Here is a 15,215-nt window from a genome sequence, read left to right as displayed (position 1 = left end):
TCGAATGACTGGGGTAGGCGGAGCCTAGGAGGGATCATGTGACCAGCTTTGCTGGGCTCTTTGCCATTTCCTGTTGGGGAAGAGAATATCCCACAAGTAAGGATGACGCCGTGGACCGGACACACCGTTGGAGAAAGTAATTTATCAGGTAAACATAAATTCTGTTTTTAGGGATCTGTTTTTCCGGGTGATGGTTAATCCCTGTGGGGACTTTGTTTATCTTGGGGTTTCCCGAAGCTGGGAAGGCTTAGCACCTTTTTTCTTCCCTGTGTCCTCTGCTGGTGTTGAGGTGATGGGGAGACTTTCCCTGCTAGAAGTTTGGGGTTTTTTTACCTCGAGGTATCCCTTATGTTGTTGTCCTTAGGCCTTAAGAAGTCTCTTCATAAGACTTCTAGCCTTGCTCCTTGAAGCATTGGACTTTGGCTAGGGGTGGTTCCTTCCTTGTTCGGGGCTTTCAAATTCTTCTCGCTATCCGGATTCTCTGGGTATGCATTCATATCCCTTGTGTCTGGCCTTTTGGCCAGTTGGGGTGTTTAGTTCTAAGGTAAGGTTGCCTCAACTATTAGGTGCCCGGACCTGGTTTTCTCCTGAGAATTCTGGTTGCTGAGTCATTCGCTTGGCCTTTTACCTGACCCAGTTTTGGAATCTTTGATCTCAGGGCTGGTCATGGTGTTCCACGGTAGTGGGTACTTAGGCTACGTCCATCTACCTGGCCTGGTCATGGTTGGCCAGGTTTTTGGAGTATGTATTACTCTTTGCAACAGAGTAGCCCATTTCATCTAGTGGTTAGCTGTGTGGCTTGTGCCTCAAGGGTTGTTGGTTCATACCCAGCTGTGGGCTCTGGATGTCCAATTTCTGGTGCGCCTTAGGGTTGCATTCCCCTGGTCAGCTTGCCAGTGTACCCGTGGATTCCCTGCTCTGCAGGCGAATGGGTTGGCTGTGCCTCTGCTTGGCAAGCTACTTGTAGGGGGGTCCTTTTCTAGGACATTTGTGTTGGGAATTTATCATCCCATAAGCCGGTGGCTTCGGACCTTGAGGACAGTTGTTGCCTTTCCGGCCTCATCCCTATTCTTTTGGGGATATTCTCCTCCCTTTGGAGATGGAGTCCTTTCTTGGGGCTTCTCCTGGAATGGAGGTAGAAAGGTGGGATTGGTTCCCCCTGGGGTCTTGCTGGCTCCAAGTCAGACTTGTTGGGCCTTTATTTTGATAGATCCTTAGGTCTATGGCCTTGTCGTCGAGTTTTACTTGTACTCTGTGGGGATGGTTGTGCTATCCTTACGCTCGTTCCTGTACCAGTTTCGGGATTCTTCTGATCCCCTATTTTGGATCCCTGGGGCTGGTTTGGTCCAGCTTGGTGTGGGTCTACAGGCCTGGATGGCCGAGCGGTCTAAGGTGCTGCGTTCAGGTCGCAGCCTCCTCTGGATGCGTGAGCTTTGTTGAGTCTATCCTTTAGCTCATTCTGCTAGGATATAGAATTTCCTTTCAACTTGCTCCATCGATTTCAGAAGAGGGTCTACTCTTCCTTCTTATTCTGAGGGTATACTCTCCTTCTCGAGGGGCCTCGATTGAGGTTTTGTGTTCCCCTTTTTAGGTACCTGTATAGGTCCGGCGGCTTTGGTTGCCTGGAGCGTGCCCTCTGTCTGGGGGTTGCTTTTGCAGTCTGTTTCTTGCTTGACTGCTTCTTCCTCGCAAGTGCCCTCTGTGTCGTCCTGATATGGACTCTCTGTTTTCAAACTTGGGGTTTTTCGCCTGGGTCTATTACACATTTTTCGTGGTTAAATACTTTGGTATTCTATGTTCAGACGCTGGGAGGACTTTGCTTCAGTTGCATTCAGTGCTTGCAGGATGTTGGAGAGAGGTCTGTTCTGTCTCTGTGTCCGGTCTTATCCCGGGTTTTGCTTGGTATAGGCAGGGCCGCCATCAGGGGGTGACAGGGGTGACTCCTGTAAGGGGCCCAATAGGCCAGTGGCAAAAACTTAAAACAAAATATATATATATATATATTTAAAAATATATATATATATTTGGCAGCCACCAGTGGGTACTACAGCAGAGTGCTAATTGAGCATGGGAAATGTTATTACAAGGAGTAAAGTATTAGCATTTGAGAGAATTTCTGAGTTTGCACTAAACAACTATGCACAGTGTGAGACAGACTTGGCACTTTGTTTGTACAGTGTGTGCCTGAGTCAGACGGAAGATCACTTTCATTTGCAGAGGAGATAGGACTTACTTAGCAAATGTTTTTTTATTTATTTGTGCAATTTCAGATTGTAACTTCAGTGTGCAAGGACTTCCCAGATGCAAGGAGGCATTTATCTAAGATTTTTACATCTGCATAAAATGTTATACTCTCAGACTAAGATTGCTCAGTGTTTGAAATGAGACAGGTTAACTTAAAACTGTTCAGTTTACACTACAGCTGACTTAATTTTGAAATACATACAAACAAGCCTAAATCCTGCATTTAACCAGATCTAATGATATAAGTACCACAGCTTATGGTTCCACCAAGACCATATAGAGTACAGCATTTTCAAAATCCATAAGTCCATGAAGTGGTGCTCTTGGTTGGGGAAAATGGGGGAAAAACAAACATATGTCAACCTTTTAAAAGTACTTTTCTTCATCTAGCCATCTACCCAGATCATTAATGTACAATTTTGAATTCACAGAATTATTTTTGTTTGCATATTTACAAATATGATTCTTTAAAAAGTGATCTCTTAATTTCTGCAATTTTTTTTATCATGCATGTCACACACTGCTGATTTAGGGGATGCAAGGTGCATAAATGTTTCCTCCTGTGAGTGTTTCTATGGGTGTCTGTGTTTATGTCTTTGTGCTTTGGTTTGTGTCTCTATGATTGTGTATGTATTTTTTTTCTGTAGGTCTCTCTGTGAGGGTGGGTGTGTATGACTTTGTGCATTTTCTGTGTATGTCTGTGAGGGTGTGTGCATATGTCTTTGAGCTTTTTCTATGGGTGTCTCTGTGAGGGTGTGTGTATGTTTGTCTTTGTGTATTTTCTCTGGATGTCTCTGTGAAGGTGGGTTTGTATGTCTGTGTTTTCTGTGGATGTCTCTGAGGGTGTGTATGTATGTCTGTGTTTTCTGTGGATGTCTCTGTGAGGGTGTGTGTTTTCTGTGGGTGTCTCTGTGAGGGTGTGTGTATGTCTTTGTGTGTTTTCTGTGGATGTTGCAGTGAGGGTGTGTGTATGTATGTCTTTCTGTGTTTTATGTGGTTGTCTCTCTGTGTGTGTATGTCTTTGTGTGTTTTCTGTGGGTGTCTCTGTGTGTCCCTTATTAGGACATTTTGACCTTACTACTGATTATTCACATCTTTCTACAGGCTTTCAGACTAACAAGACCTTTCCGGAAGTCACCAATCCACCATTTAACCTTTAAATTATTGTTTAGGCAGTTCAGGGCCCTTCCTTTTAGCCACTGCATGCTGTTGTCATCATTTAGTTGGCATCTTCCTTTACAAAAAGATAATCAGAACTCCATATTTTGTTTTCTAAATCTCCTTTTTTTACAAAACTGTAGTTTACCTCATTACTTGTCAGATCAATGTAAACAAGTGCGGAGTGTCTGTTTGGGTGTCTGTGTCTGAGTGTGTTTCTTTATGTGTCTGCTAGAGTGTCTGTATATGTGAATCCTTATGTGTGAGTGTGTGTGTGTGTTTCAGTGTATGAGTGTGTCTGTGTGTGTGTATGTTACTACCTTTACAATATTTCCAAGTTTAAATAGACACTTAAGAATAAAGTGCATATTAGTTTTAGTCACTTGTTCAAAAATTGCACATGTCAAAGGAGGGGGGGTCCTGATCAATGGTTAAGTCAGGGGCCCCAAAATTTCTAGTGGCGGCCCTGGGCATAGGGGTGGCCTCCTTTTCCTGTTTGGAACTGTTTGGGTCTCTGTGAGCTGGGCTCACTCTTGGAAGTGTTTTTTTTTTTATTAGGGGGCCTTTCGGTTTCCTTGGTTCTCCTTTGCCTTGTTCCCTTGGGGGTTTTGGCTGGTGTCCCCTTCACTAGTGTGGGGTGAGTGGTGGGGGACCGTCTGTTGGATGACGGTCTCTCCTGGAGGACTGTTGGCTCAGTCGAGTCTGTTTTGCGGTCTCTAGTTTGGCTTTTGGACTAGCTGCGAGTCAGTGTCCTTGGGGCTTTTCCTTTAAATATTTTATCGGCTTCGGACGAAGTGTTTTTTTTTTATTGGGTAGAGGTTCAGGCCTGGTGTCCTCAGTATGGGCCGCCTATTGTATCCTTCTGTCTTGGCATTCAGTGTCCTCTATAGCTTGGGTATTGCTTTCCCAAAAGTAATGAATGCAGCTGTGGACTCTTAACATTTAAGAAGAAAAAACATAATTTATGTAAGAATTTACCTGATAAATTAATTTATTTCATATTGGCAAGAGTCCATGAGCTAGTGATGTATGGGATATACAATCCTACCAGGAGGGGCAAAGTTTCCCAAACCTCAAAATGCCTATAAATACACACCCCCACCACACCCACAATTCAGTTTAACGAATAGCCAAGAAGTGGGGTGATAAGAAAGGAGCAAAAAGCATCAACAAGGAATTGGAATAATTGTGCTTTATACAAAAAAATCATAACCACCATAAAAAGGGTGGGTCTCATGGACTCTTGCCAATATGAAAGAAATGAATTTATCAGGTAAATTCTTACATCAATTATGTTTTCTTTCATGTAATTGGCAAGAGTCCATGAGCTAGTGATGTATGGGATAGCAAACACCCAAGATGTGGAACTCCACACAAGAGTCACTAGAGAGGGAGGGTTAAAAATAAAGACAGCCAATTCCGCTGAAAAATTAATCCACAACCCACATCAAAAGTTTTAATCTTTATAATGAAAAAAACTGAAATTATAAGCAGAAGAATCAAACTGAAATAGCTGCCTGAAGTACTTTTCTACCAAAAACTGCTTCTGAAGAAGAGAAAACATCAAAATGATAGAATTTAGTAAATGTATGCAAAGAAGACCAAGTTGCTGCTTTGCAAATCTGATCAACAGAAGCTTTATTCTTAAAAGCCCAGGAAGTGGAAACTGACCTAGTAGAATGAGCTGTAATCCTCTGAGGCGGGGATTTACCCGACACCAAATAAGCATGATGAATCAAAAGCTTTAACCAAGATGCCAAAGAAATGGCAGAAGCCTTCTGACCTTTCCTAGAAACAGAAAAGATGACAAATAGACTAGAAGTCTTCCTGAAATCTTTAGTAGCTTCAACATAATATTTCAAAGCTCTTACCACATCCAAATAATGTAAGGATCTCTCCAGAGTATTCTTAGGATTAGGACACAAAGAATGGACAACAATTTCTCTACTAATGTTGTTGGAGTTCACAACTGTAGGTAAAAATTTAAACGAAGTCCGCAATAAACGCCTTATCCTGATGAAAAATCAGAAAAGGAGACTCACAAGAAAGAGCAGATAAATCAGAAACTCTTCTAGCAGAAGAGATGGCCAAAAGGAACAACACTTTTCAAGAAAGTAATTTAATGTCCAGAGTATGCATAGGCTCAAACGGAGGAGCCTGTAAAGCCTTCAAAACCAAATTAAGACTCCAAGGAGGAGAAATTGATTTAATGACAGGCTTGATACGAACCAAAGCCTGTACAAAACAATGAATATCAGGAAGTTTAGCATTTTTTCTGTGGAACAAAACAGAAAGAGCAGAGATTTGTCCTTTCAAAGAACTTGCAGACAAACCCTTATCTAAACCATCCTGAAGAAACTGTAAAATTCTAGGAATTCTAAAAGATTGCCAAGAGAATTTATGAGAAGAGCACCATGAGATCCAAACTCGATAATAAATCTTTCTAGACACAGATTTACGAGCCTGCAACATAGTATTAATCACTGAATCAGAGAAACCTCTATGACTAAGCACTAAGCGTTCAATTTCCATACCATCAAATTTAATGATTTGAGATCCTGAAGGAAAAACGAACCTTGAGATATAAGGTCTGGCCTTAATGGAAGTGGCCAAGGTTGGCAACTGGACATCCGAACAAGATCCACATACCAAAACCTGAGCGGCCATGCTGGAGCCACCAGCAGCACAAACGAATGCTCCATGATGATTTTGAAAATCACTCTTGGAAGAAGAACTAGAGGCGGAAAAATATAGGCAGGTTGATAACTCCAAGGAAGTGTCAATGCATCCGCTGCTTCCGCCTGAGGATCCCTGGACCTGGATAGGTACCTGGGAAGTTTCTTGTTTAGATGAGATGCCATCAGATCTATTTCTGGAAGCCCCCACATCTGAACAATTTGAAAAAACACATCTGGGTGAAGAGACCACTCTCCCGGATGTAAAGCTTGACGACAGAGATAATCCGCTTCCCAATTTTCTATACCTGGGATATGGACCGCAGAAATTAGACAGGAGCTTGATTTTGCCCAAGCAAGTATCCGAGATACTTCTTTCATAGCCTGAGGACTGTGAGTCCCACCCTGATGATTGACATACGCCACAGTTGTGACATTGTCTGTCTGAAAACCAATAAACGTCTCTCTCTTCAAATAAAAGCCAAAACTGAAGAACTCAGAATCGCACGGAGTTCCAAAATATTGATTGGTAATCTCGCCTCTTGAGATTTCCAAACCCCTTCTGCTGTCAGAGATCCCCAGACAGCTTCCCAACCTAAAAGACTTGCATCTGTTGTGATCACGGTCCAGGTTGGATGAACCAAAGAGACCCGTAGAACTATACGATGGTGATCTAACCACCAAGTCAGAGATAGTTGAATATTGGGATTCAAGGATATTAAATGTGATATCCTAGTATAATCCCTGCACCATTAATTCAGCATTAAAAACTGGAGAGGTCTCATATGAAAACGAGCAAAGGGAATCGAGTCCGATGCTGCAGTCATGAGACCTAAAACTTCCATGCATATAGCTACTGAAGGAAATAATAGAGACTGAAGGTTCCGACAAGCTGAACCCAACATAAATTGTCTCTTGTCCGCTAGAGAAAAAGACATTGACACAATCTATCTGGAAACCTAAAAAGGTGACCCTTGTCGCAAGTACCCCGAAATCGTCCAAATAAGGAAACACTGAGAACCTTTGAAAAGATTCCTAGAGCTGTCGCTAGTCCAGAAAGGAAGAGCAACAAATTGGTAATGCTTGTCTAAAAAAGAGAATTTCAGAAAATGATAATAATCTGAATGAAACAGAATATGAAGATATGCATCCTGTAAGTCTATTGTGGGCAAATAATGCCCTTGCTTGAACAAAAGGCAGAATAGACCTTATAATCACCATTCTGAAAGATGGTACTCTTACATGACAATTCAAAATATTTTCTTTCTTTGGGACAATGAATAGTTCTGAATAAAACCCCAGACCCCGTTCCTGAAACGGAACTGGTATGAATACCCCAGATAACTCCAGGTCTGAAACACACTTCAGGAAAGTCTGAGCCTTTACTGGGATAGCTGGAATATGTGAGAGAGAAAAAGACTTCTCACAGACGGTCCTACTCTGAATCCTATTGTGTACCCCAATCTAAGAAGTTTGGACCGAATTGAACCTAACAACTTTTAGAAAAATCTTAACCTACCCCCTACCAGCTAAGCTGGAATAAGGGCCGCACCTTCATGCGAATGTGGGGGCTGGCTTTGATCTCTTAAATGGCTTCAATTCATTCCATTTTGAAGAAAGCTTCCAATTAGAAACATATTACTTGGGGAAGAATAAGGTTTCTGTTCCTTATTAAGAACAAAAACTTAGAACTTAATCTTGAAGCAAAAAAACTCCCTTCCCCACAGTAACAGTTGAAAGTATTGAATCCAACTGTGAACCAAATAAATTATTATCTTGGAAGGAAAGAAAATAGAAATCTGGATTTAGAAATCAAATCAGGATTCCAAGATTTAAGCCACAAAGTTCTTCTAGCTAAAATAGCTAAAGACGTAGATTTAGCCTCAATTTTGATAATCTCAAAAAATGGCATCACCAATGAAATTATTAGCATGTTGAATCAAGTTAACAATGCTAAACAAATCATAATCCGATACTTGTTGCGCTAAAGTTTCCAACCAAAAAAGATGAAACAGCTGCAACATCAGCCAAAGAAATTGCAGGCCTAAGAAAAGGACCTGAAAATAAATTAATTTTCCTTAGATAAGATACACGTTTCCCATCTGAAGGATCTTTAAAATAAATACTATTTTCCATAGGAATAGTAGTACATTTAGCAAGAGTAGAGAGAGCCCCATTAACTTTGGGGATATTTTCCCAAAACTCCAAACTATCTGCTGGCAAAGGATACAATTTTAAAACCTTAAAGAAGGAATAAAAGAAGTACCAGGCCTATTCCATTCCCTAGTATTAGGAACTGGAAAAAACCTCTGAAGTAACCACAGGAGGTTAATAAACAGAATTTAAATGTTAGCTAGCCTTAAATCAAGAGGACTAGTCTCCTCAATATCCAATATAATCAACACTTTTTCAACAAAGAATGAATGTACTCCATTTAAAAATAAAGAAGTAGATTTGTTAGTGTCAATATCTGATGAAGGATCATCAGATAAATCCTCATCAAAGAAGGATAATTCAGTATGTTGTCGATCATTTGAAAATTCATCAACTAAATGAGAAGTTTAAAAAAGACCTTTTACATTTTATTAGAAGGCGGGATGAAAGCCTTCTGAATAGAATCAGAAAAATATTCTTATAAATTCCCAGGTATATCTTGTACATTAGATGTTAAAAGAATAGCAATAGAAAATGCATTAATACTGATGGACATGATAACTTATTACAAACCATAGCTAAAGGTAAAAATTCATAACATTAAAATAAATTAACTTAGCTTTGGTAGGACTGATATCAGTCAGCAGGAATCCAACAGTGTTTTCTGATACAGGAACAGTTTTGAGATATCTTGCAAATGTAAGAGAAAAAATAACATATAAAGCAAAATATCAATTTCCTTATGACAGTTTCAGGAATGGGAAAGAAATGCAAAACAAAATAAGCCTCTGGAAACCAGAAGCAAAAAGAAATGAAGTCTTAAATAATGTCAAAAGTTTGGCGCCAAGTATGACGCCCATAACTGACAAAATATTTTTTGGCGCCAAAAAACGTTTGCAACAAACACGAGCGTCATAGATGACGCAACCACATGAAAAAACTCGGCGCCAACTAAGACGCCGGAAATGACGAAATTACGTCAACAAACGTAATTCTCACACCAAGAATGACGCAATAAATTATAGCATTTTGCGCTCCCGCGAGCCTAACACCCCGCAATTTAGAAAAGAGAGTCAATTTGAAAACTGAATTGTGGGTGTGGTGGGGGGTGTATTTATAGGCATTTTGAGGTTTGGGAAACTTTGCCCCTCCTGGTAGGATTGTATATCCCATACGTCACTAGCTCATGGACTCTTGCCAATTACATGAAAGAAACATAAATTATGCTTACCTGATAATTTCCTTTTCTTCTGATGGAAAGATTCCACAGCTCCCCACCCGTAATTTTATGTGGGGCATCCTTATTATTTTTCTGGTACCTTTCACCCTGATATTTCTTCTACTGTTCCTTGTTCCTCGGCAGAATGACTGGGGGATGAGGGGAGAGGGAGGAGTATTTAAGCCTTTGGCTGGGGTGTCTTTGCTTCCTCCTGGTGGCCAGGTTCTTATTTCCGAAAAGTAATGAATGCAGCTGTGGACTCTTTCCATCAGAAGAAAATGAAATTATCAGGTAAGCATAATTTATGTTTTTTTTGTTTTGTTTTTTCTTTTGTTTTTTTATTATTATTAAGCAATTTCCATTTTTTCATGTTTCAAATTCCCTTGCTTACCTATGTATTCTTTATACTCTTTTACCTTTGATACAGGCTCGAGGAGTAAATTTGTCTTGTGTACGCACTTGCATGGTGGTAGCTGAGGAGCGGCCTCGTATCTCTCTTTCAAAGTCCTTTTCTAAGTTATTCAAGGACCTGGGACTTTCACCACGAGCTGTAAGCACGACATTTGGCTGTCGTGTCAATGTTGCGATTTGTTTACAAGTGAGTGAACTATGTATTTGGATATTTGTGACCCATGTTTGCTAATTAATACAAGTTTCCTTGATAACAAGCAGTTTGCATTTTCCTATTTCTTTACATTTTGTAATTTACATTGCTCCCAGTTCTTGGTCCTGTCTTGCTTCATCTAACTGTTTCTTGATTCCTCTTTTAACCTTCCGACTGGGAAAGCTTGTTTGCATATTTCTGGCATTCTTACAAAAATGTCCTTTTTTTCTTTGTTGGATAATACTGTATAATAATATTGGATAATAGTAATACTGGATAATTGTTGGTTGTAGGTGATGGCTGGTGGTATAGCTACAGGATACATTCTGGAACACAAGAATAGTAGTTTGAGCAATAGTTAATGAAAGGCTGGTGGTGAATGAAATCATCAGTATTTATAGAGGAGCTGTAACTCCAAGCCATTTGAAGTTTAGTAGCCTAACAGAAAAATATAAATGTTGGATTAATGTCCACTTATAATGATAATGAAGTTACTTATCTATGTGCTTTAGCTGAGTAGCCATTGAGGATGAGATGTAGCATTTCTGTAGCAAACAAGACTTCATGATTTCCAACCCTGGTTCTACAGATATTGAGGTTAGCTGCCAAGTATGAGATTAAGCATTCATTTTCATGTGTAACTGAGAAGCTTTAGAATGTTGTGCCCAAATGCAGTTGCCATAAAGCCTAGAATTTGTGGACCTCTCTGCTTGAGGAATACATAATTGATGATTATTAGGTTACATGTGATCAAGCTGGATGATAATGACATCCTGCCATGTGGTTGTGAAGCCCACAAGGACTTGAGTCGAACTCTTTGTGGTAGAGGATAATTGGATGTATTTTAGGACTGGTAGGTTTTGGTTTAGCCTTAGCTAAAAAATGTGTAGTCTAGAAATTTCAAGCATTTTGCAGAGGTTATTTCTTTCATACAGGTGGTGAGAGTCCACGATCCATTACTTCTGGGAAAAACTCTTTCTTAACACTATGAGGAGGCAAAGATTTCCAAACCCCATGAGCTCTATAAAACGCCTCCCACGACCGAGGTGCCTCAGTCTTTATTTTGCCTTCGCTGGAGATGGTCGAAGATTGAAGATGTGCATTTGATTCTTCAGATAGAGGGGTTCTCATTCTATGTTGGGGCCCTGTTTCCCCTCAGATTATACAGTGCTTGTCAGAGGGAAATATATGGAGTATGGATGGTGGCTCTTTGTTTGCCACATGGGAATTCTGTCACAAACCTTCCATATGAATACACAATATACTGTCAGTTTTTTCGTCCGTTATTTAATGCTGCTGAGCACTATCTCGGCTTTGAATGTGAAGTTTGTCTCCTACTTTGTTTTGCAGTTTGGCTTAGCACACCTTGCTTGTACTTGTTAGTCTTTTAAAGCTACTTTACGAGGGGGTGAGTTTTTCCATTCCTCAAGAACTTGAGATATATCATTGTTTTTCTGCTTTGCTCAAGGGAGTCTGATTCTGTCCCTATATCTACCTTAGAAGCCCAGTCCCCTGAACACCTTCCTACCAATATTAAGTGTGTTGATTGTAAAAAAGCTGATGTCTCTCCTCAAGCTTATTTATGTGAGTCATGTTTATCTATGTGAATGCATTTAGACCAACCTAATGCTGCTTCTATGGGTATTACTGCTACTTCTGTGTTCTTTAATGGATAATGTTTCAGATGTATCACCAGGAGTGAAAAAATGTCATCCTTCGATGTTGAACCTGACACATCCTCTTTTTTTTTTTTAATAAATTGAACATACCATATTTATTCTCTTTTGAAACAGGTTTTACTTTAGGGGTTAAAGATTCTAAGGTTTCAGTGAAAGGCGCTTCTAAGCATATTGAAGCCCAGTTCCTCTCAAAGTACAGAGTTTATCTGAGGGATGTGAAGGGAGTATTGCCTTCACATAATGTTTTCACTTATGGGAAATCTTTTCATGAGGCTCTCTGTAAATTTGGTTGCAGGGATTCATCTGCTGCTTCCCTTTACAGATCGACATTATTCTACTCTATCATTACCTCTGCTTATATATTTCAGTACTAATTTTACTGTCTGCTATATGTGGATAGGTGTCTTATGGTAAGTATATATCTTTTTGTTTAAAAGGACACTCTCAACTATGGAAGGCACTTTTATTAGTAAAGTTCTTAATATATATATATATATATATATATATATATATATATATATATAATATATATTGGCCATGTGACAGGTCTGTTTAATTTTCCCTTAAGTGTCATATATATATATATATACAGTACAGAATTGGAAATTATGCTTTTATTATATTTGTGTTTCAAAGCGCTTACCTTTGGGCTCTGTTACCTCCGCTACTACGGAGGTTTCTTTTTCAAATTCTGTGCACAAAACGCGCTTGCGATGACGCTGATTATGTCATATCGTGTTTTTAATTTTGCACCGTTTTTTTGGCTCTAAAATTTTTGAGCCTTTTATTTTGTTTAAAATAGCCGTTTTCACTTTACTTTCTGCTCTCATGCTGTATAGAGAGCTTTAACGCTTGCTTTTAGATATCTATTTTCTATAAACGTTTTTTATATAGAAAGCACTGTTTCCCATTCCTGAAAACTGCTATAGTTAAGAGGAAAATATATTTTGCTTCTAATGTAACTTTTTATTTCTGTTTTACATTTTTTTGTCTCAATCTGAACCTGCCTCTGTTGTTGTTATAGGAACTGAGCTGCCTGAACATATTTCTACCAAAGCTAAGTGTGTTTCTTGTAAAAAAAAAATTCTTCAGCTCAATTATGTGGCTCTTGTTTTGAAAATGTATTACATGATGCTGATAATATTTCTATGAGTACAAATGCATCCCTCTGTATTATCATCTCAGTCTAGTGCAAAATGCATTCCTGCAAAAATGAAAGATTTTATTGCTGCAGCCATAGAGAAGGCGATGACTGCTATTCAGCCTTCAAATAAATGTAAAAGGACTTTACAAAGTTTTCCTAAAGCTAGTGAAATTTGTACTGACCAACAGCATACTGATGTATCTTCTACTGATGGAGGTTCCTCTGATTCAGAGGATCCTACATCAGAAAATTACATTTAGAAATCTTTTTTATTTAAAATGTAACATATTCGCTTTTAAAGGAAGTGTTATTTACTTTGGGTATTAAGAAGCCTAAACCTTCTGATGATAAATCTAGTAATCGTTTAAATTCTGTATTTAAAATTACTGTTATTACACATTAAATTTTTCCTATTCCAGCCGCTATCTCTAATGTGATTGCTAAAGAATGTTCTAAACCTGGTACCTCTTTTAACCCTTCTTCTAGGTTTAAAAAAATGTTGCCTGTTGCTTATCTGGAACTTTGGGAAACAGTCCCTAAGGTTGGTGGGGCTATTTCCACTCTTGCTAAACGTACTACCATACCTGTGGAAGAGGGTACTTCTTTTAAAGACCCTCTAGATAGGAATCTTGCATCTTATCTTAGAAGGGCATATTTATATACTGGCTATATTCTTAGACCAGTTATTTCTATGGTTGATTTTGCTGCTGCATCTACTTTTTGGTTGGACAGTTTAGCTCAGCAGTTGTCTTCAGATCCTGAATTATCTAACATTATCCTTTTACTTCAACACAAAAATCATTTTCTTTGCGATGCAATCTTTGATGTTATGAAAATCAATGTCAAATCTATGTCTTTAGCTATTCTAACTAGAAGAGTTTTATGGCTTAAATCTTTAAATGCTGACATGGTGTCTAAAACAAGATTACAGTCTCTCTCTTTTCAAGGTAAAAATATTTTTGGTTCTCAATTGGATTCTATTATTTCCACTATTACTGGGGGAAGAGAGTTTTTCTTTCCCAAGACAAAAAAATCTAAGGGAAAATTTAAAGTTTCTAATAGTTTTTGCCTTATAAGAAACTGAATTCAGCCCCTAAACCTGCATAAAGGTGCGGCCCCCAATCCAGTTCTTCTGGTTGGGGCAGACTAAAACTATTTCAAGAATTTTGGGCAGACTGTCCAAAATCAGTGGATTCGGAATCTTTTTTTTCTCAGGGGTATCGAATTGGATTCAGATTAAGACCTCCCATGGGAAGATTCTTTCTCACCCATGTACCAAAAAACCCAGTAAAGGCCCAACCATTTCTGAAATGTGTTTCAGATCTAGAACTCTAGGGGGTAATTGTCCCAGTTGCTCTGCAGGAACATGGGTTGTTGTTTTATTCAAATCTTTTCATTGTTCCAAAGAAGGAAAATTCTTTTAGACCAATTTTAGATCTGAAAACTTTAAATTGATTTGTAAGAGTCCAAACTTTCAAGATGGTTACTATAACGACTATTCTGCCTTTTGTTCAGCAAGGTCACTTTATGTCCACAATAGACTTACAGGATGCTTACCTTCACATCCCAATCCACTCAGATCATTATCAATTTCTGAGATTCTCTTTTCTAGACAAGCATTACCAATTTGCCGCTCTTCCATTTGGCCTTGCAAAAGCTCTGAGAATATTCTCAAAAGTTCTTGGTGCCCTTCTATCTGTAATCAGAAAGCAGGGTATTGCAGTGTTTCCTTATTTGGACAATATCTTGGTACTAGCTCAATCTTTTCATTTAGCAGAATCTCACACAAAACAACTATTGTTTTTTCTTCAAAGACATGTTTGAAGGATCAATTTACCAAAGAGTTTCTTGATTCCTCAGACAAAAATCACCTTTTTAGTTTTCCAGATAGATTGTGTCCATGACTATCCCTAACAGAAAAGAGACGATTGAAATAGGTTTCAGCTTGTCTAAACCTTCATTCTCTATCATTCCCTTCAGTGGCCATGTGCATGGAAGTTTTAGGTCTCATGATTGCAGCATCGGACACGATCCCTTTTGCTCATTTTCATATGAGACCTCTACAGCTTTGCATGTTACACCAATGATGCAGGGATTACACTCGGATATAACAACTGATATTCCTAAATCCCAATACTAAACTCTCTCTGACTTGGTAGTTAAACCACCACTTTATTCTTCAAGGGGCCTCCTTTGTTCATCCTACCTGGTCTGTGATAACCACAGATGCAAGTCTTACAGGTTGGGGAGCTGTCTGAGGATCTCTGACAGCACAAGGAGTTTGGTATCCTCAAGAGGCAAAGGTTACCAATCAATATCTTTGAACTCCGTGCTCTAT

General features: G+C 39.1%; 1 protein-coding gene across 1 annotated transcript in view; it reads left to right on the top strand.

Annotated features, from left to right (window-relative positions):
* DIP2A (disco interacting protein 2 homolog A) overlaps positions 1-15,215 on the top strand; it is a 311,461-nt gene that overhangs the window by 237,376 nt on the left and 58,870 nt on the right. Inside the window, exon 32 of the mRNA XM_053698887.1 lies at positions 9,878-10,048. Coding sequence (XP_053554862.1) covers positions 9,878-10,048 — 171 coding nt within the window. The remainder of the gene's footprint in view (positions 1-9,877; positions 10,049-15,215) is intronic.

The sequence above is a fragment of the Bombina bombina genome, chromosome 1, assembly GCF_027579735.1.
Source record: "Bombina bombina isolate aBomBom1 chromosome 1, aBomBom1.pri, whole genome shotgun sequence".
Taxonomy (NCBI): domain Eukaryota; kingdom Metazoa; phylum Chordata; class Amphibia; order Anura; family Bombinatoridae; genus Bombina; species Bombina bombina.
The sequence above is the reverse complement of the archived record's forward strand: the minus strand, read 5'-3'. Positions and strand labels throughout refer to the sequence as shown.